This window comes from Callithrix jacchus, chromosome 6 (assembly GCF_049354715.1).
Source record: "Callithrix jacchus isolate 240 chromosome 6, calJac240_pri, whole genome shotgun sequence".
NCBI lineage: Eukaryota > Metazoa > Chordata > Mammalia > Primates > Cebidae > Callithrix > Callithrix jacchus.
This window is the reverse complement of record NC_133507.1, coordinates 152021947-152043900: the sequence shown is the minus strand read 5'-3', so window position 1 is coordinate 152043900 and position 21954 is coordinate 152021947. Positions and strand designations below refer to the sequence as shown.

The following is a 21954-nucleotide window of genomic DNA, read 5'->3' as shown; positions in this document are numbered from 1 at the left end:
CACTGTGTGATGGTCCCACAGCAGATGTCATATCCTTTAAATCAGTTGGCAGTGTATGATGGCATCACCCCATCAGAGGGCATGAGTCTGAGAGCCAAGTAGGGGAGGTGGAGGTTGACACCTCTGATTATTGCACCCAATAACCACTCGAAGAGTTTTTGCTTCCCATTAATCTGCTGCTGCCAGCACTGTTCAGCAGCTTTGAATAATACTTGTGGATCCTGATACCAAGGAGCATGCTCCTTATGCATCAAGATACAAATAACCAGGGACAGAAACTCTACAGAGTATGCATGAGTGGTGAGAGGAGCTGTACCACAAGAAGGAAGGGCTCAGGGAAGGGAACACGTCTTACTCACTTCTCAGCTTCCACAGGCGGGATGTGGCAGTGTTCATGAAAGGATCGTGGGCAAGTGTCACAGCAAAACAGCGTTCCCCCTTTGTTGCACACCTTACAAATATTTGAATTTTCTGGCTAGAAGGGGAGATAATGTAGACATCACTGAAATCAGTGAAACCCTGGGATCCTAGAACATGTGACCTTTTCATGTATCAAGGGCACACTTGTAAATTTCTCTCCTCGAAATATGAAGGATTACTGAGTGGAGATCTCAGAAAACATTTTGGTCTGCAGAAAAGTTCAGGAGATAGAGGTTGTGTGTCAGGCCAGAAAAGTTTTGTTTATGAAAGCAGAGATTCTGACATAACTAGTGACAAAAATATGATGAATTAGAGATACTTTGATCAATTTATTATGCAGCTGGCAAAACCGGGCCCAGAAATAGTGTCTTTTCTAACTGTCTATGTTGTATTCTTTAAACTGTCTTGCATGCTCTGCTCATATACCCCAAAACCTATAATCCAATAAAAAATTAAAAAAAATAAATAAATAAACTGACTTGTCAAAGGGTGATTTACTGAGAAATTAATTTGATGGAGTAAACTTCTGAGATATCACTGCAACCCACACTCTTGCCATACGCAAAAATGAGTTGAAGAAAGGGCTTGGGGAGGAGTTCCTGGATGTCAGTTCTTTGCTTGGAGGGCCCTGGGCCTGCAGCAGTACCTCTAGGAGGGAAAATCCATGGGCAAGATGATCAGGTGGGCACCAGGGAGTACAAGCCTTTTTACTTTTTGCTCTGGGAACCTGGAGGAAGAGCCCCCATGACTTAGTCAACTTAGCATGTAAGGTGTGGTAATTTCTCTTCATCTACAAAGTCACTATACAAAGAAGAGACTAAAGTCACATGTATGAGAAAATTCTAGGCTGTAAGATATATCTTGCCCATGTGTTCCCTTTCAGTGGCAGAATTCGAGTGGCCTATTTGGAGCCATTCCTTGGGCACATCTCCACGGGGAGTGCCTGAGCTTGCCCTGGTGTGGGGTCTTGTAACTGTTTCTCCTTTTTGTTGTAACAGATGAGACTCAGTAGTTTATTAGATTATTTATGCATCATTTCCTTGTTAGCCATTTTATAACCTGTGAATTTCAAATGTTCACCTGAGTAAGAACCTTAAATTAACTACATGGGTATTCCCATCAATAACTCAGAGGATTCAAGTGTTTTCATTAAATCAACAACATTAACTTAGTCTTTCTTATTAAAAGAAAGATCATTTTGTTTGGCTGGGTTTATAGTTTTGTTTTGTTTCTTTTTTAATCTTTATGTTCCTTTATTGGCGCAAGATCCCTGTTCAGTATACAGTGAAGTATTTACTAAACAGAGACCTGTGCGGAAATTACATACTATCCATCTAGACAGGTTGTTACACTTTTGCCTATTGATGGAATAGTTCCATTTATCAAGTTTTATACATCAAAAAGCTTTTGAATTTCACCGGACTGTCCATTAATTCACCTCTGAAAAAGTGGCATTTAATTTCAGCTACTATATTTTACAGCATTAAAAAGCTTATGCATTAGGGTGCTTCTCTGCACAATGGAATTGAGCAGACAGAGCTGAGTCCATTATTCCACCCAGATTCACATAGTCACATTTGAGAACTTTATACCAGAGAGCTGGGACAGTTACCGCCAACCATCGCAGACTCCTTACTCTGAGAGCCTATCTCCTTGGCCACATTTTATATAGCCAATGAAGACATGCCAGCAACTGTCCCACGTATAACTTGGCATGAGAGCACCAGGTCTGTTGGATGGTGGTGGCAGGTACTATTATTTTATATCCAGGTAAATGGCCAATTTTAAAAACTGCCACTTGGAGATAAAAATCAAGGGCACAATATACTCAAAGTATTGAGCAATCTGGTATCCCAAATGATGTGAGTACTTTCAGAAACCAATGGCAAATTGTACCCACTTTCCCAGCTATGGTGATATCAATACATTGATTCAGATCCCGTTACTCAATCCACATAGCCCTGAGGTCATCCTGCAAAGTGCGTATCAAAAAAATATGAAGTTAGGGTGACAAAGTTTGACAGTGATGTTGTACAAGTCAAACTTGGAAGGTAAGCAGACCTGTGCTGAGAGAAGAGCATCAAATCGTTTGTGTACACATTTAGTTTTATTGTAACAAAGCACTTGTACACTTTTAACGTTTAAAACTGAGCATCATCTTTCCTTTCCAGTGAAACAAAAAGAAAATTTAAAAATAAACAGGAACAAAATTACAGTAGAGAATGTCAATTCCAAATAAGATCCTACAGGTTCTGCTGATTCTCCCATTGAGTGGCAGGGCTCAAGTCATCATTAGGAGAGAATTTATTTTAAAAGTGTCATCTTCAACTGCAAGGATGCCTGTCAAATGTCACAGTTAAACATGCCAAAGGAGAAGCCATGTTGTCAAGATGCCCACTTACCCCACCCAGACATCTCAGACCCACCCTTTGCTGACCTTCTATAACCCCATTTTTAAAAGTTATTTTTTCTTTTTTTTAAACAAGAGAAAGTAGACAAATACATGTTGGTAAATGCTAATTGTCCATATTCACATAGAGACACAGTGTACTCTCTGAGCCCAATATACAGAGAAAGGAGGAAAAGAGCTAGAATTCTATGCACTACTACCCAGGGGCCTAGCACCCTCCAGCTTCCAGCAGAGCGAAGGGAGCACGTTTTTCTTTTTTCCCACAGAGCTCGGTGGTATTGATTCCATACAGTTTTTGTTCAGTCAGGAAGGGATAAAAATGAATTCCAAACAGAAAGGGGTAGAGACTCTTTTCCCATTGTATCCGCTCAAGATATTTCCCCCCCAAATAAGTTGAGAACCATGGTGTAGAGAAAAGAGACCTCAAAAACAGGGTGACTGAGCACAAGAGGGAAGAAAAAAAAAACAACTGCAACTTGCTCCCAGGGACTGGAGAAAATTTAAAAAAAGGAAGGTTGGAATCCATCAGTGTTCTATTAGTCATCTTCTCCTTCATCCTCCTCTCCTTCCTCCCCTTCATCATCATCTTCATCTTCTTCACCTTCATCCTCATCCCCTTCTTCATCAATATCTTCTAATCCTTCCTCCTCTTCATCATCATCATCATCATCATCATCTTCTTCTTCTTCTTCTTCTTCTTCTCCTTCTCCTTCTTCATCATCCATATCAGGAACCAAGTAGTATTGTAATGGGTTTGGCCAAATATCATCTTTGATGACCTCTCCTAATTTATCAGCACCTGCATCAGAATGGTCAGTAAACCAGCTAAAGAAGTTCTCTGGCTCCTCATGCTGCCTCTTCCTGCTGGCTTTATTCTGCGTTTGATTTGAACGTTTTGTCAAATCCTTTCCAGATTTCCATTTGATTTCAGGGGACTTTGAAGATAGATCACCACTCTCACTCAGATGAAATTCTTTGGAGAGAACTTTATTTTTAAAGTAAGGATTTTCATCAAAATAAAAATCTATTCTGTAACCTGATTTAATATCTTCACATTCTGTCACTTCAACTCTGGTCAAATAATGCAGTGCCTCTTCGTCCTCCTCCCCAAGCAGTGCAGACACTTGTGGATGGTTGACAAATGTTGTTACCCAAAAATTTGGGATTTTGGCAATCCATTCTGACCTCTTCTGAAAAAATGGTTGGCGGAATTTGTTATATTTCTGTTCTACTTTCAAAATCTTCTCACTGGCTTGTTCATTAAGTCTGTCTATTTCATTTTGTACATCATCAATGTGTTCAATTGCTTCTTGCTGTTCTTTTTCTCCCTTCTCCAGCAAACCTGCTGAGGCCGATGTCTCCTCCAGTCCCTGAGCAGGAGGTGGTCTTGGTTTCTTCTTTTGAGGCAGGAGTGGAGACTGGCGTTTTGGGGCCATGCTGCTGGGGAAGTCTGAGAACCGGAGCACATGTCTTGTTGCTCGTCCGGAAGCAGGCAGAACACTGACCTATAGTTTTTTTTAAATTAATTTTTGTTGTTGTTGTTGTTGTTGAGACAGAGTCTCCCTCTTGTCACCCAGGCCGGAGTGCAATGGCACGATCTGCAACGTTTGCCTCCTGGGTTCAAGTGATTCTCCTGTCTCAGCCTTCTGAGTAGCTGGGATTACAGATGCCCACCACCATGGCTGGCTAATTTTTTTTTTTTTTTTGTATTTTTAGTAGGAACGGGGTTTCACCATGTTGGTCAGGCTGGTCTTGAACTCCTGACCTCAGGTGAGCCACCTGCCTCAGCCTCCCAAAGTGCAGGGATTATAGGTGTGAACCACTGTGCCTGGCTTATTTTATCAGTAATTGTAAAGCCAGCTTGTTTATTAAAGATTTTCTTAAGTCATATGAACTTGAGAAATATTTTGAACTTAATTAATGAACACTCTTTTCTTTTTATTTGCTTATTTTTATAGAGATGAGGTTTTTCACCATGTTGCCCAGGTTGGTCTCGAATGTCTAAGCTCAAGCAACCCACCTGTCTTGGCCTCTCAAAGTGCTAGGATTATAGGCGTGAGTCACTATGCCTGGCCAGCACCTTTTCTTTGATAAGTCAATTTGGTAGGCATATATATAACATAATAAAGGTACATACACATGAACACATCTAAATGTGTATGCACATGAACAAAATAATTCTAGCCATGAGATAGCAATACAAACTCACCAGTCTGCAAACATGTTAACATGGCTAAACTTTGCCTTGGCAGGTAATCCAGTGAAGGCTGTGCACCAAAATTTTGGGTGAAGCAGTTTTCATGGAAGTTTGATTTTTAAAGGCCAAATCTCCCCAGACTCCAAAGAACACTGGGGCCAGCATTTTGGGAGGCTGAGGCAGGTGGATCATTTGAGGTCGGGAGTTTGAGACCAGCCGGCCAACATGATAAAACTCCAAATTCCAAAGAATATTGGTGCTAAACAGTATTACAAAAGAATATCAGTTTATCAAATTCTAATTCAACTATATCGACACACACACAATCACCAAAATGCAATGATCCATCTGCTGCCACAACAAACATGCCCCAAAACTGTTCCAACTGAAACAGTCAGGGTGCTTTCCTCTCTCCATCAGTTGGGCGTTTTCAACCTGTAAACAGAAATTCCTTTGAAGTATCTCAAATCAAGAGGAGCCAATCCCACTGTCTGGAACCTGCAATGAACTCTCAGTTGCTGGGACACACACACAATTACAAACAAGCCATCAGGAAAGTCCATACCAAAGTCAGGGTGCTTCCCTCTTTCAGTCATTTGAGCTTTTTCAACCTGCAAATGAAAATTCCTTCAAAATGTTCCCCAGTAGAGAAGAGCAGATCTTGCTGTCTGGGCCCACAAAGGACACTCATCTATCCAGATGCAGATGTAAAATTTCAAAGGCTGTTCTTTCTAGGCAAGCAAGAGTGTGGTTGGGGCCAGAAGCAGCAGGGTCAGAGAGAAACCAAAATTCACCTCTAGTCACAACTGGGTGGGCAGCTGCTTAGGAGGGCCTCTGAGACTCATGGCCCATGGCAGCCAAGATGCAAACAACATGTTTCCTGTTGGGGAACCAAAATCTCTTATTGAAACACCCTGATCTAGGTCCAGCTGTTTACTGCACAGAAAGCCAATCGCTGCGACAAGTATTGCCAAGGCAGAAGGCTTTAATCAGGTGCTGCAGCCAAGGATATGGGAGATCAGTCTCAAATCCATCTCCCCAACTGACTAAAATGAGGAGTTTATAGGGCAGAAATGTAACTACACGAAGGAAAGCAGGAATTAGGGGTAAAGAAAAAAATATGTCAACAAGAAACAGGTAGTCACTTAGGCAGCCATGGGGGTGAGGGGTCTGGGTCGCATTGTCCAGATGTGGTGACCTGGTGAATTTCAGCTCCATGATACAATCTGAGAGGCCTGATGGCTGGTTTCCTGGGAAGGGACCTCAGATAAGACAAATGGACCTTTCTGAGGTTTCAAAACTGGGGGCTCAATTTTCATGTTTATTCAAAAGAAACTGTAAACATCAGTTCTACGGGACAATTGGGTCAGTTTCAGGTTCAGCAGACCCCCTTTTCTCGGCATCCACATGGCAAGCAGAGAAAGGACAGTGAAAACCTACATGCCACTTTTGACAGTTTAATTTGTAAGTAAACAGGCTCCCCTAATTAACCTACCTTGGGAAGGTCTTGTGATTCATGGTTAAATCCTGTCCCTGAATCTCATGGTGAGATCCTCAAATTATTTACACACTGATTAATGCATACCCCACTGACCCTGGAAAGAGTGCTGACGGTATTTTTGAATCATAAAGTTTTACTGATTGTCTTACATGAAGACATTTGAGCCTGTATGTTGCAATCTGAATCCAATGATCAGATTGTATATATATTGTATTCTCCAATGAGAAAGGACAATTCTGGTGTGAGGAGTCCCTCTTCCTTCTCCTGACCCTACGTACAAAAGCATTCCAACTTGTAACAGACTCTGGAACACTTTCAACTTTGTTGGTGTGTTTTCTTAGGTTGATCCTCACATTTGGGCCTTCAATAAACTGTTATCAAATTACTTCTTTCTCAACAGGCTTAATTTTGGTCAACTTTCTGGTGTAGAATTTTGGCAGAATTTTGCAGTGACCTCCCTGGACCACATAGTGCAGCTTCCAACCTTTGTGCAGGTACTGGCAATGAATACATTGTGTTCCTGAACTCGGATGCCCTGGCTGATTTTGCAGATGAGTTCCTCCCAAAATCAATGCACCTCCCGTCTTGGTGGAATTTCTGGTTTTTTGAAGCTGGTTTCCTCCTGGGCTAAATAGGAGATTTTGTTGAATCCTAGGGAAGTGTAAAATAAGAGCTCTGCAAATTGTTTCACTGAAGGTTTGAGATAGGACAACCTTTCCATAGCTTTCTCATTTTTGAGTGCATGAGGGAGGGCACTCTTGTTCCAAAGTTAAGAAACGATCTCTGTCTGTGACCAAAGTTAAGAAATGTTCTCTGTCTATGACCAAATGGCTTTTAAGAAACCCAAAATAGCAGAGGTGTCAGAGCATAGCCCCCACAACACGGAGCGGTCTCATAGGAAAATCTTCACATTGTTAACTTTTTGCTCAGCTGGCAGGCTTCATAAAAATTGATTATCTCTTGCCCATGAATACCTGAAACTTCTTGGAGGTGACTCTGGAGTTACAGACATGTAAGCGAATCTTTTTAGCCTATTGAGTGAAATTTTGGGAAAGGAAAATTTAAAATCACCACACTTGACCCACTATATTACTTGTCTCACTCAAAACAAACCAAGATGGAAAATGTATTTTCCATGACTGAGGGTACACTGCCTCTATCAGCACCAGCTGATTTGATCTGTAATGCTTAGGGTCCTTCTTCTTCCAAGTACTTAGATAATTGGACCCATGTAACCCTGAATGGTCATAAGCAGCAGTGGCCAATATAAGGATCTTTTGGAAATGCCTAAGCTGATGTATTGCCATGCACAATTGAAAAAGGCTGGTTTTTAGAACCAGACAGATTGACTTACTTTCAATAGCAGTGAGATGCTCCTAAAAGAAATTATGGGAAAAAAATGGTCTTCATTGAAGAGAGAAGCAAAAGGCTATTTCACACTATTTCTGATTTGAAAAAGATTTCAAAAGCTTTCTCCCTTTAACTTCCAACTGCTCTTCCTCCTTCTGCCCCTGTGCCTTCTTATTCTTCCTTATCTGAATTTGTTCCTTTCTGCTTGTTCTCTTGGCTCCCATAAGGCTTTAGGTAAGGATTTTTGGAATGTCACAATACACACTTTTTTTCTCTCTCAAAAGGGGAAAATGTATTTAAATTTAGAACAGAGAAGCAAACAGAACAACTAAAGAATGAAAATTGAACAATGAGACCACGTGAAGTCAGGGAGAGGAGCATCACACATGGGACAGTTGGCGGGGTAGGGGAGAGACAATGGGGGTGGGGAGGGATAACATGGGGAGAAATGCCAGATATAGTATGCACCTAAAGTAAAATAAATAAATTATAAAAAAAGAAAATGAAACTACTAAAATTATCACAATACAGATCCAACAGTTTTTTCTGAACCAGGACTAATGACTGACATAGACGCATTATTGCAAGCTTTGCTGGATCATTTATTCTCCCAATCTCCCAGCGACATTGGTAAAATATAGTCAACCACCTCCATTAAAGTGCAATTAAGACCAATAACACCCTTTACCCAATATCAGACTATACCCTTCAAATGCCCTGCTGGACTTCAGTCCCTTGGAGATGTAAAACTTCATTGGCCTTATGGAAGGATTAAATTCTTTCTTTCTCTGTGTTTAAGATATAAATTTGCTATACTCAGTAAAGGCTTTGGTCATGTAGGACAGATAGCTTTAACTAGTTGTATTTTCAAAGGCACAATTTAATTTAATTCTCCTTTTAAACTAGTGAATTTTACATAATTCATGACCAAAATTTTAAAATCAAAGCTATAAAATCTCTACGATGTACCAGATTGACTTATAAATACATTAATGCTCATGAATTATTAATCCCAAATATTTTCTAAGTTCACATGACTTGAATAAATCTTTTTTGATAAGTATGACTTATTGAATATTTTTGCTTTAAACAACTATCTCCTAAGTAATCAGCAAAATACCCATAATATTTAACTTTAAGGTTCTTCAGTGAACATCTGATATTCACAGGCTATAAAAATGGTTGACATGAAAATAAATTGAAATGATGACTACTTTTATCTAACATATCAGTTTTCATAAGTAATCTAGATTAATTGTTAAAAGTAAATAAAGAAAATGTAAATGGGATAAACATATATAAACATTTAATGTAATTTATAATATCAAAGTTTTGCTAAATTAAATTCAAAAATAGAGGCTCATCAAATGTCTGGGCCATTTCCCATTAAGATAAAAAAGTTTTTGTTATGGAATAATGTTTATAAAAATTATAAAAGAGTTCTCATTTGTAAAATACTGTTATGTGAGAGACAATTCAAGATTTTTTGTTTCCTAGATTTTCAATAAAATTTAAAGTTACTGAAAGTTTAAACATTCTAATTAATATATATAATTGTATATTTAAAATATGTCAAAAAAGTAAGATGTGTTTTTGATGACAAAATTATAAGAAGGCATAAAAATATGTTCTTTACTGAGAAAAATAATTGTGTCTAATTCAGGGGTTATTTAAGGTTGCTTTAAAATAAGGAGCAATATAGAATGGGACCATAAGAAAGAGAAAGAGAAGTGAAGAAAGTTATGAATATTTTTGGTAAGGTAGGTTAAAAGAGAATAATTTTGCATGAAAAAACAGTCCTGTATGGTGAATTTTTTGTTCTAATGTAAAATGTGTAGTTACTTAAGAAAGTACAGGAAAAAAGCAAAAAGTCCAAGCATTTCATAAACAATCTGTGTAAGTCGTAAGGTTTGTGAAAAGAAAACTTATGAAATAAATTTTGTATATAATCAAGCTGGCTATAAAAGGAAATAAGTCTTTGAAAAGATTGATATTTGATAATAAAAATACACTAATAAAAAACAAAAATTTTGGTTCCCTGTGTTAGAACAACAAGATTTGCTTAAAATATTGCTTTGCTTTTAATAAAATTAAAAGAGGTGCTAATTTTTAATTCTGAAATCTCTTTCTCTTTAAAACTTTTTTTTTTGAGATGGAGTCTCACTCTGTCACCCAGGCTAGAGTGCAGTGGTGCAATCTCAGCTCACTGCAACCTCTGCCTTCTGGGCTCCAGCGATTCTCCTGCCTAAGCCACCTGAGTATCTGGGACTGCAGGCATATGCCATCACACCTGGTTAATTTTTTTGTTTGTTTGCATTTTTAGGAGAGACAGAGTTTCACCATGTTAATGAGGATGGTCTCAAATTTCTGACTTCAGGTGATCCACCTGCCTCGGCTTCCCACAGTGCTGGGATTACAGGTGTGAGCCATCATGCCTAGCCAAAAACTTATTTTTATTAAGAAAGTCTCTGTATTGTCTTTATTAAGTTTTTGATTACTCAAGAAAACTGAGCTTTAAAAGGCTAAGATATTTACATCCATGTAACTTTCTGTATTGCTTTTGAAGTCTTTTGATTATTGCTCTGGTTAATAATAAGAATAATTATCATTTTACAAGGATCTGTGATTCCATTTCGATCAAGTGTTTTATACCTTTTGACATCTTTGGCAGATTTCCACAAGATCAAAATCCTAAATTAAGTTTTTTTGACCTAAAGCTCACTTTGGTATTTTCCAGTCAGACCTCTGAGGAGTCTCAAAGAATGTATCTCTCCTCTTGCCAAGATGTTAAATGATTAGACTGATTTGGTAAATTGTATGGGAGAACTGTAAAATGATATGTGACACTAGATCTTCTTTCAGTTATACTTCTGAGTATGTTATTGATAAAATGCTCCAAAATTATATAAATTTATAAAAATCTGTTATCAGTCATAATTTTATTATGTTAAATATTTTCTAAAGTCATATTTGTATAGACATTATTAATGTGAATATCCTAAAGATTATTTGACATTTGTAAAAATGTAATAGTTTTAATGTGACACTGTCAGTCATGATTCTGGTTGTTATCTTAGAATGCTGCACATAACCAAAACATCTAAATTTCTTGTCAATTGGAAACTTCTGTCAGATTTTAACCATGGTTATTCTAAGTTTTTGACATCAACAGTTAATGTTTTAAATTTTTCTTTATAAGCATTTGAAGTCAACAACTATAATCCGAAATTGCTATTGCTATGAAAAGCCTCTGACAAATACTATTGAATATAGGTTTCTGATAACTTTGGAGATCATATAGTTAGGTGAAATAAAAACTTCCAGAACTCTAATGAAAAACTGATGTCTTCATGAAGATTGCTAACCCAACACCAGCAGAATAAGAATTACATGAGGTGAAATCAATGGAGGACTAACGTGACTTTTATGACTTTCTGTTTGAAACATTCAAAAGTCAAGAAAATTTCTCTTTAAGTCATTTATATCTGACAGCAATTAGGGAAAGTATACTTTTGTGAGCCAAACCAAAACAGCTGCATTTCTCTCTCTACATGAATTCTCCATAAAGCCAATAGACTTGAAAGAAGGCTGACCTGGTACCTTGTCTACACAGTTCCCTTGTAGGGTTTTGACCTCATGGCAAATGATGTCCCTTCCTGACAGGCCCAGAAATCTCGAGGTGTTTGGGGGACTTCAAGAAGGGAGGAATTTATCCAATTTTTACAAGTAGTACAAGCGTAATCTGATAATGAATCCTTGGCTTGGCTTTCTAGCCTAAAGAAGTTTTAAAAGTATAATCTAACATGTCTTATGAAAAAGTTCCAGCAAAGCCAGCTTAAAGGGAGCCTATATGGACAATCACTATTCCTGTTGCATTTTGTACAAATAATCGGGTCAAGCACAATAAGGCTAAAACTTATATTGCAAGTGAAATTGGCCTATGATTTTTCTTTGGCAGAAAAGAGAGATCAAAGAGAGAAAAATTATTTTTCAGAAGAAAATTATAGCATACCTGTTATTAGATTCTAGCCCTGACCATTGTTTTTGAGTTTAAAAAAAATTATTATTTGCTTGAAATTTGGACTGAATCATTTCCTGGCTATAGTCAGTCCCTAAAGGGGAATTTGGATTTAATTTTCTTTCTTAGTTGGTTCCCTAATGGAATAGGTTCTTTCCCATTCTTGTATAAAAATTCTCTTTTTGATTATAATTTTTGTGTGCATTATATTTCTCCTATTCAAATTATTAATGCTATGTATCTCTCATTGGTTTACTTCTTCCAAGAAAAGTCAAATTATGAAATTCTGAAAACTAGAGATGATTCAACAAGCAACAGCAACTATAAATTGATGACTTGCTTTGGTTACCCTCAGGACTAATTTCCTTATTCTATTATGTTTTTCAAGTTGTTACGATTACAATATTAGGTTGGTGCAAAAAAGTAATTGTGGTTTTTACCATCAGAAGTAATGGTGAAAACTGCAATTACTTTTTGTGCCAACCTAATAATAAACACAATGTAATTTTTTGGGGCTATTATGTTACTCATTATTTGCATTTCTGCTTGATCAATGGCTAAGGCCAAAATAATGATTTCCTAGTGAGATGACTTATCATTCAGGAGAATAGCATGTAATCATGTGTCACGACCCCATGGTGTTAGCAAACTGGCCTGCCTGCAAATAATAATGTTTTGGGGACACAACTTCCTGGATATAAGCCTTCCCATTGATAGGGAATGAAGAACATCTATTCCCCTAACCTGGCAGATTGATCAATGATGCTTCCATGGGAAGATTTTTTTTTTTTTGATCAAAAGGGGAATGTGATAACTATAGGACACATTTGGCAGTTTAGTTTAAAAGTAAACAGGCTTTCAAAGTAACCCACCTTGGGAAGGTCTTGTGATTCATGGTGAAATCCTGTCCCTGAATCTTATCATGAGTCTCTTAAATTGTTGACACAGTGATTAATGCATAACCTAGTAACCCTGAAAAGGACACTGAGACATTTCTGAATCTTAGAGGTTTACTGATTGTCCTGCATGGAGACATTTGAGCCTGTGTGTTGCAATCTGTATCCAATAATTGTCAACTTCTGTATTTGTACCCTTCAATGAGAAGGGACAGCTTTGGTGTGAGGAGTCCCTCTCTTCTCCTAACCTTTTCTATAAAACAGGGTTCCCCAACTCCTGGGCTATGGATCCATACCAATCAATGGCCTGTTAGGAACTGGGCCACACAGCAGAAGGTGAGCGGTGGGCAAGCCACTGAAGTTTCATCTGTGTTCACCGCACTCCCCATTGCTCGCATTACCGCCTGAGCACTGCCTCATGTCAGATCAGCAGCAGCATTAGATTCTTACAGGAATGCAAACATGTAAACTGTGCATGGGAGGGATCTAGGTTGTGTGCTTCTTATGAGAATCTAATGCCTGATGATCTGTCCCTATCTTCCATCACCCATAGATAGGACCGTTTAGTTGCAGAAAAACAAGCTCAGGACTCCCACTGACTCTACTTGATGGTGAGTTGTGTAATTATTTCATTCTTTCATTTTGTGTTACAATGTTATAATAATAGAAATAAAGTGCAGGATAAATTTAATGTGCTTAAAACATCCTGAAACCATCCTGCCCCTGCCCCCACCCTGGTCCATGGAAAAACTGTCTTCTACAAAATTGGTCCCTGGTGTCAAAAAGTTTGGGGACCTCTGTTATAAAAGCATTTCAACTTGTAACAGACTTCAAACACTCCCAGCTTCGTGGGTGTATTTTATTGAGTCACTCCTCACATCTGGCTTTCAATAAATCATTATCAAATTATTTCTTCCTGGCCAGCACTGTGGCTCATGCCCGTAATCCTAGCACTTTGGGAGGCTGAGGTGGGATTCTTGAGCTCGGGAGTTCAAGACAAGCCTGGGCAACATAGTAAGACACTGGCTCTACAAAAATTTTAGGAAATTTGTTGATGTGGTGACAGGTACCTGTAATCCTGGCTACTTGGAAGACTGAGGTGGGAGGTTCACTTAAGCCCAGCAGATTGAGGCTGGTGTGAGCTGTGATTTCACCACTGCATTCCAGCCTGGGTGACACAGCAAGATACTGTCTCAAAAAATTATTTATTCCTAAACAGCCTTAATTTTGGTTGATACTGACTGGAGCCTGTGGAATCATTGAGCAACAGTCAAGAAGTGAGGGTAAACATGCCTTGTCATTTGTCAGATGGTGATGGTTTTTGTCCTAACCAGCTCAGCACACTGAGCGTAAACCTCCCCCCAGACTAGCAATAGGGGCTTCACAAGAGACTCACTTTTCCTGTGTGTGTGTTCCTCTGCAGGATTAATGACAGAGTCCACACCTTGAACTCAACAGCTTGGCTCAGTCTGTTCCTTCTTGCTGACAGAGCTCTGCCTGCACCTTGGAGTAGATATTTGGGATTTTCCTTCCCATCCACACCACCTACTTGAAAATGCTTTTATTCTCTGACATTTGATCATTCTCCCTAATCAGCAGGCCAGCCCTGCCCATTACTTGTCTCTGGAGACCTCAGTGATCTAGAGCTCAGCCTCCCATACTCACTTTCCATGGGAAATGAGGAAATTAGAAGATTTCTATAGAAACACAAGGATGCTTTTTCACTGAGACACCCAATCCCAGACCCATTTACCTGGTTTGCATCTGGTGATGCATCTGGTATTCTTTGCTCATCACACACAGCAACATACTCCAACTGAGACTGAGCACGCTTTGGGGAAAGGCCGTCATGACATAGTGTGTCTGGAGAAATGCCTGAACCATTTTGGGGTTGTAGTTGCAAACTTATACTTACACAAGGGTCAACTAAGGTATTGTTGCGAGACTTCAGTATTCTCTGCTGAAAAAAACAGAAAGATTGGCTTACAACATTGAGTGTGATTTTTCATTAACCCCAGATTTGAGCAGACTTCATTTTTAAGGGATTCATGCCGCAACCCTTCTTTTGTTTAATGTCTGCTTTTATGGGCCTGTACATCTAACTGGAGAATAAAAAAGCACTAAATTATGTGTCTGTGACAGTTTGGCCCAATGCAAGTGCCATTTCCTGTCTCTCACACCCAAGGCAGGCCGTTGTGAAGCCATTCAGGGAGACTGAGCTGGAGCAACTCTATTGGTCCTCCTACTTCAAGTGGCCGACAGGCATGTTCGTCTCAATTTTGAAGTGTCATTCCATCCAGAGAAGCTGCAACGGGAATCTGCTGACTCTTCCTCCACAGTCCCCAATGATCACAGGCCACGCAGGTGTCCCAGAGAAGAACCTCATCACTTTCTGCAGCTCTCTCAGAAAGCTACATCCCTAAAGACAAAATGCCTCCAAGGTCCCCAGAGCTGTAGCTCTTCTCCTGAAGGTAAGCACCTCTCCACTTTCTCCTGAATCTTGAGAGTTTGCTTTGACCTTGGGTGTCTGTGGAATGACTTGGCCTTCTTCCGGTCTGGAACAATGACTGCTTCAGCTTTTGTCAGTAGCCCAGGGCAGAGAGGCCTTAGACAAACCACTCAGTGTGATCCGAGGCACAACGATAGAAAGGTAGCCATATTACCACCTGCCAGAAGCAATCTGGGCCTTTGGGCTAAGATAAATTATAGTATATTAATGTCTAGAATCTCTTACTTTCCCATTGCTTATCACCCAGATAAGACAATGAGGCTGACAGAATCCTTAAGGTTCATCCTTTTGGCCTCCTTTATTTTGCATTATTTCCTTGGCCAAGCCCATCACCTGGAGCTTTGCGGTGGCTCCACAGTTGTTTGTTGAATGGACACATAAGTGCATGAAAAAATAAACACATTTGTCACTTGGGAGAAGAGGTTTCTTAATAGCCAGTAAGTGATTAGCTTGAAATTTTATATCTTGTGATCCTGGAGTATCTCAGTTATCCCCAGCAGGTTTAACAAAAAACTTACAAGCAGGGAAGCTGGCAACAGTAGCACTTCCCACACAGTGCTGAGAGTGACACAAGCGTTAGAAACCAAGGGGAGAGGGGAGACCGACCCTCTGGAGAGAGCCTCTGAGAACTGAGGCAATTGCACCACAGCACCTAAGAGTCATGGGCCCTCAGGGAGTGGAGAGAGGGTGCCTGTGATGAAGGGACGGGAGATGGTCAGCTCAATTGACTAGACCAGTCTGTGTCACCCTCGACTGTCTGGCACTGGATAGATATGTTTGGTTTTAATAATTATATCAAATAATGTCTCTCTCCAGAAAATCAGTGGTTGCAGAGCCTCGTCACTGAGTCTCCGGTCGTAAAGCCAGTGGAGCTGGTAGCCCCAGGAGCCAGCTCTGTAAAGATTGTGACTTCCTGGTATGGCAGAAATATCCAAGGTCACCTATGTCAGAGCTTAGGAAAATGGAAGTTTTTCCATCTCCTTCCTTCACCAGGTTCTTTCTTATACCCAACCTTGGAGAGGCCATGGAAGGTATCAGTGATCTCGCCATTTTTCCATAGAATACATGTAGCATGAAGACCATTGGTCTATCAACTCCACAAACTACTTCCATGGAGGCAGAATTCACCTTCACAAATGGAAGTGAAGTCTGTGCAGTCCCTTTGCTGGGGCCAAAGGGCCTCTCCACAAAGGAAAAGATTTTCCAGGTCAGCAGCCTCACAGGACACTCTGGCTCCCACTTAAAAATTTTCCCACCTATCAATGATAGACTGGCTAAAGAAAATGTGGCACATATACACCATGTAATACTATGCAGCCATAAAAAAAACGATGAGTTTGTGTCCTTTGTAGGGATGTGGATGAATCTGGAAACCCTCATTCTCAGCAAACTGACACAAGAACAGAAAACACTGCACGTTCTCACTCATATGCAGGTATTGAACAATGGGAACACATGGGCACAGGGAGGGGAATATCACATACTGGGGTATGTTGTGGGGTGGGGGAGTAGGGGATGGACAGCAGGGGGCTGGGGAGGTTGGGGGAGGAATAACACTGGGAGAGATGCCTGATGTAGGTGAAGGGGGGATGGAGACAGCAAACCACCATGGCATGTGTGTACCTATGCAACAATCCTGCAAGATCTGCACATGTACCCCAGAACTTAAAGTACAAAAAACACGATAATGTCTGAGCTAGAAAATAAGGTTTGCTTTCAGGCTAAGTGTCTTTCATTTAAACGTAATGAGAGTTTTTCCTTTAAATTCAATAAATTATTTTAACTTTCAAAAAAAACTTTTTCCCTTGCAGAACTCTGTGTGTGTGTGTGTGTGTGTGTGTGCGTGTGCGTGCGCGCGTGTGTGTGTGTGAGGTAAATATAAAAGAAAAGGAGAGAATTTTTTTGTTGTTTGCTGCCCTGTGTGACATTTGGCTATACACACATTTTAGGGGGAATTTTCCATTAGTTCATCTGTAGTGACCATCGGATGTTTCTAGGGGAACTTTTGCTTTGTATTTATTTCTTAAATATAGAATCCAGAAAAAACAATGAAAAGCAACCAGTGTTTATGTTGAGGTTGCAAAGGCAGTAGATGCTAAATGCATTGTTTTGTGCATCTCAAACTCATGCTTATTTTTCCAATGCCAGCCCTATGTTTTGTTTTGTTTTTTTAAAGAATGGCACCAGGCGTGATGGCTCATGCTTGTAATCACAGCCCTTTGGGAGGCTACGGTGGGCAGATCACTTAAGGTCAGGAGTTTGAGACAAGCCTGGCCAACATGGTGAAACCCCATCTCTACTAAAAATACAAAAAAATAGACAGGTGTCATGCCATATACCTGTCCCAGCTACTGGGAAGGCTGAGGCACAAGAATCGTTTGAACCAGGGAGGTGAGGGTTGCAGTGAGCCGAGATTACACTACTGCACTCCAGCCTGGGCAACAGAGCAAGACCCTCTGTAAAAAGAAGTATGGCCCAGCACAGTAGCTTATGCCTGTAATCCCAGACCTTTGAGAGGCTGAGGTGGGCAAATCACGAGGTTAAGAGATTGAGTCTATCCTGGCCAACATGGTGAAACCCCATCTCTGCTAAAAATATAAAAATTAGCTGGGCGTGGTGATGTGTGCCTGTAGTTCCAGCTACTCAGGAGGCTGAGGCAGGGGAATCGCTTGAACCTAGGGGGTGGAGGTTGCAGTGAGCTGAAATCATGCCACTGCACTCCAGCCTGGCAACAGAGCAAGATGCTGTCTCAAAAAAAAAAAAAAATTATGGCACTTAGCTCTTTTGCTAAAAAACACATATGATTCAGTTCTGTCTTTTAATCTATTTCTGAGGATTGTTTCTATCTCTATCTCAAATGTTGTGATGCTCAAAGGAGCCCTGGACTTATACATTGAGTAATGTTGGAAAGCAGCAATCGCAAAAGGCTCATATTATAAAATCAAATTTTATGATGATGGGTCAATTCAAAGATGGTAAGGCGACAGAGTTAGAAAATCAATAGATGAGACATTGGCAGAAGGTCACTTGATCATCACCTTTTTTCTTGTGGTTGGTGGTTCTGGCAGGCGTCGTTGCTGAAAAAGAAAAGGTATGAGTGATTTGACGGGTTTTCGCTTTTATTTTGTGAGCTTAGTGTTTCTGACTGCCTTCTAAATATTCCTACCTGGATGTCGCACTATTAACTCAAATTCAAGGCGTTTGCATGGACATTACTTTCCATGATTCTCCAGGGATTAAAGGAAGCATGTCGGTGCTTTCCTCTGCCCTCATGACTTCTACAATCATCTGGAGAATGTAGCCACCTCATTTCCCCCAGCTTCTTGACACATTGTGGAGTGGATCTGCATGCTGTCCTTTCTATGTATGTAGAATGTCCCATTCTACAGTTTTACTAGTTGTTTGTCTTTTTAGACCTAGCTCAGTGCAGGGGTTCCACCAAACGGTCCTCAACCTCAATGTGGAAATGACCTTCCCTTCTTTGAACTGTTGCACCTCTTCCAATGTCTCTTTTGAGAACATTGACACCCTGTCTGGGCCTGCAGTTATGAAAGCACAGCCTTCCTTCTGGGTGGGGGCTCACACTTTGTATACCTTCCATAGCTTTAGATGTGGTTCAATAAATATTTGCGGTTCAAAGATCTTTTACTTTGTATATTACTGATTCATTTATTTTTAGAGATGGGGTCTTGCTATGTTGCTCAGGCTGGAGTGCAGTGATCAGCAGGAAAGTATTGACCTGCTCCTTTTCTAACCTGGGCTCGCTCACCTCTCCTTAGGCACTCTGGTGGTCTCCTACGTTGATGCTGAACTTAGGGTGGACACCTAATTGGCATAGCACACTACAGCTCAGAACTCCTGGGCTCAAGTGAGTCTCCTGCCTCTGCTTCCTGAGTAGCTGGGACTACAGACATGCACCACTGTGCCTGGCAGATCTCTTTTTTAATTGTTAGAGTGGCACAAGGAAGGACTGTCTGCAGGCGTGCAACAGAAAGCACTGTATTTGGAGTCGAAAGACACAGTTATCTTTGTAACATCAAGGGGTTGACATGAGAAGCAATGAAGTTGCTTTAAACTGAAATTTATTTATATTCTTTTACAAGAATAAATTTGAGATGGCTTATCCAAAGACATCTTGTTGAAATATTTTATAATCCAAAAGCTACATACATATATATATATGTAGTTCCTGGAGATATATATATATATATATATATGTATATGTGTGTGTGCATTTAACATTTACACCCCCCCAAATTTAAGACTTCCACTCCAGTTTAAGTTACTCTCCTGTGACCAAATTGCGCAGTTTATTAGTGGCAGAGGCAAGGCCACAATTTACTGCCTGACCTTCAAAAGGATAAGAAATAAAGTTCTTAGAGGCTTAAGCTGTAATATAAGCCAGCCAAGGTAATGTGCAGGTGAGAATGTTAGTAATAAAGTATGCAACGAGACCTGGGCAGGGGAAGTCGTGGTGAGTTTCTGGACACTGAGAAATTCTGCTAAAGCTTGGTATTAGTGAAGCATGACAGATAAATCCTTGATTTCAGCCATTTGTCACTAGAATACCTCCATCAGTGATTTCAGGGTGTATCCACCACAGCGTATGCTTAGCTTCCAATTCTTGGATGCTTCATAGCCTCCTTCAATTTCAAATTCCCTGGGAGTGAGCCACCTTTTGTCCTCAATCTGTATACACTTCTTTGAGGTTCCTGTAAGACCAAGACAAGGTGAGCTCCCCAACTGTGAAAAGACCTGAACTTGACCTCCCCCCATGCTGGGATCTGGAGCCACCTGCTTTGGGCTCAGGATCCTAGTAGTAGAGTCTGAATTTTCCACTTAGACATCAGGGGCTTCATACCTAGCCTGAAGTAACAGAGAATAAGGTGACTCTGTCGTGTGTGTATATTTCTTTGACCTTCATGCAATGAGAAGACCTATTACTACCATCATTTACCTTTTCAAAGTATTTTACTATATATCAAAGGTCAGGGGTGGATGCAGAGAGTGGCCCTAGAGAATGAGCAGAATTCTTTCTCCTCCCTTCTCTGAGACCTGATGTAGAGTCAGCCTTAATTTTAGAGAGGTGGATGAAGGAACAAAGCCCTCTCTATGGTGCTCTTGGGTTCCTAGGTGGCCATGTGGAAGCTGTTACTATAGCCAAATCTGCCTTGTCTTATACCAGATTGTTCATTCAGCAAATGACAATCAATTATGTTTCATATTTTGAACTCATGGTTATTTTATATTAAAAGTAATTATGAAAATGTTATAGAGTGGGAGAGGTTAAATTATGCTTTTGCAACATAGTCATGGGGCAAACATTTGTGTTTGTTGGTGCTCAAAGAACTCTATTGTGTGTGGGGGGTGTCAATCACAACAGATGAACACTGGTTCTGTAATTATCAGTTATAATTTGCAAAGTACTTTATGTCTTTTGTTCTCATAATAATACGGTGAAGCAAGTTATATTATTGTTCTGATTTTGCAGAGAAGGAAGTTCAAGGTTAGAGAGACCGCGTACCTGGCTGTAGATGAATCACTCTTAGTATAGCTGAAACTTGATTGCAGGTCTTCTAATTCATTTAGCAGAAGGCTTTAGAGATGTTATGGGAAATGGGGCTGTGAAAGTTAATGCTGAGATTCTCAGATGTGTACGTTTTCACCCAAGTAATGAGGTGCTTGCCCTTGTATTGGGTGCTAGTGGGATGTCTTGTGGGCCTTTTACATGAGGGAAAGGAAAGATGGCCTCATAGGCCAATGTTTTATGAATTTTAAAAGTGTAAAAATGCCATTGTTGTATAAAAAAGCGTTGACCACTTTGGGAGGCCAAGGTGGGTGGATCACGAGGTCAAGAGATCGAGACCATCCTGGTCAACATGGGGAAACCCCGTCTCTACTAAAGATACAAAAAATTAGCTGGGGATGGTGCCGTGTGCCTGTAATCCCAGCTACTCAGGAGGCTGAGGCAGGAGAATTGCCTGAACCCAGGAGGCGGAGGTTGCGGTGAGCCGAGATTGTGCCATTGCACTCCAGCCTGGGTAACAAGAGCGAAACTCCGTCTCAAAAAAAAAAAAAAAGAGTTAACGTAGTGGGCCTGAGACTATCCTTAAAGAGCCTATATGCAAGATTGGCCATTGTCTATGTGCAAGGCTGGCCACTGGCATTTGGGAATTTGGGTTTTAGGAGAGTCTATCATTCCCAGATTTCACTGTGGGCAAACAAGCAACATCAATAAACATATTGTTCATCCATAAAGATAAAGCCCTTTAAAGAGAAATCCCTCTTATTTATGGTTATAAATAAATGCAATTTATTTATATTCTCTTACAAGAATGAATTTGAGGTGGCCTATCCAAAGAAATCTTGTTGAAATGTTCTGTAACCCTGGAACTACCTATCCTGATGCATTATATTCAGACATATGTAAATAAATCTCATTTATCTATAACCATAAATGAAGAAGAGGGCTCACCGTACCTAAACTGTTTGCACAGCCAATACGGTTTAGGCAGAACACTTGCTTTCCTTCTGGGAATCTGGAATTTTGGTATGTGCCAGGCAGAGGGTGCCTATGTGACTAACCCCTGGCAAAAACCCTGGACTCCTAAACTCAGGCTGGCTTCCCTGGTAGACAACGTTTTACACGTGTT

General features: G+C 40.2%; 1 protein-coding gene across 20 annotated transcripts in view; it reads right to left on the bottom strand.

Moving 5' to 3' along the window:
- SP100 (SP100 nuclear antigen) overlaps positions 1 to 21954 on the bottom strand; it is a 123896-nt gene that overhangs the window by 5537 nt on the left and 96405 nt on the right. For 4 of the 20 annotated variants that reach the window (XM_054258020.2, XM_078328792.1, XM_078328795.1 and 1 more), the window contains 4 exons: positions 19871 to 20013; positions 18340 to 18378; positions 14546 to 14752; positions 360 to 475 (listed from right to left, as the gene is read on the bottom strand). In XM_054258020.2, the coding sequence (XP_054113995.1) occupies positions 360 to 475; positions 14546 to 14752; positions 18340 to 18378; positions 19871 to 20013 (505 nt within the window). Of the gene's footprint in view, positions 1 to 359; positions 476 to 3221; positions 4336 to 14545; positions 14753 to 18339; positions 18379 to 19870; positions 20014 to 21954 lie in introns of those variants that run through there. The other 16 variants (XM_008999672.6, XM_078328790.1, XM_008999676.5 and 13 more) reach the window with 11 other exon arrangements.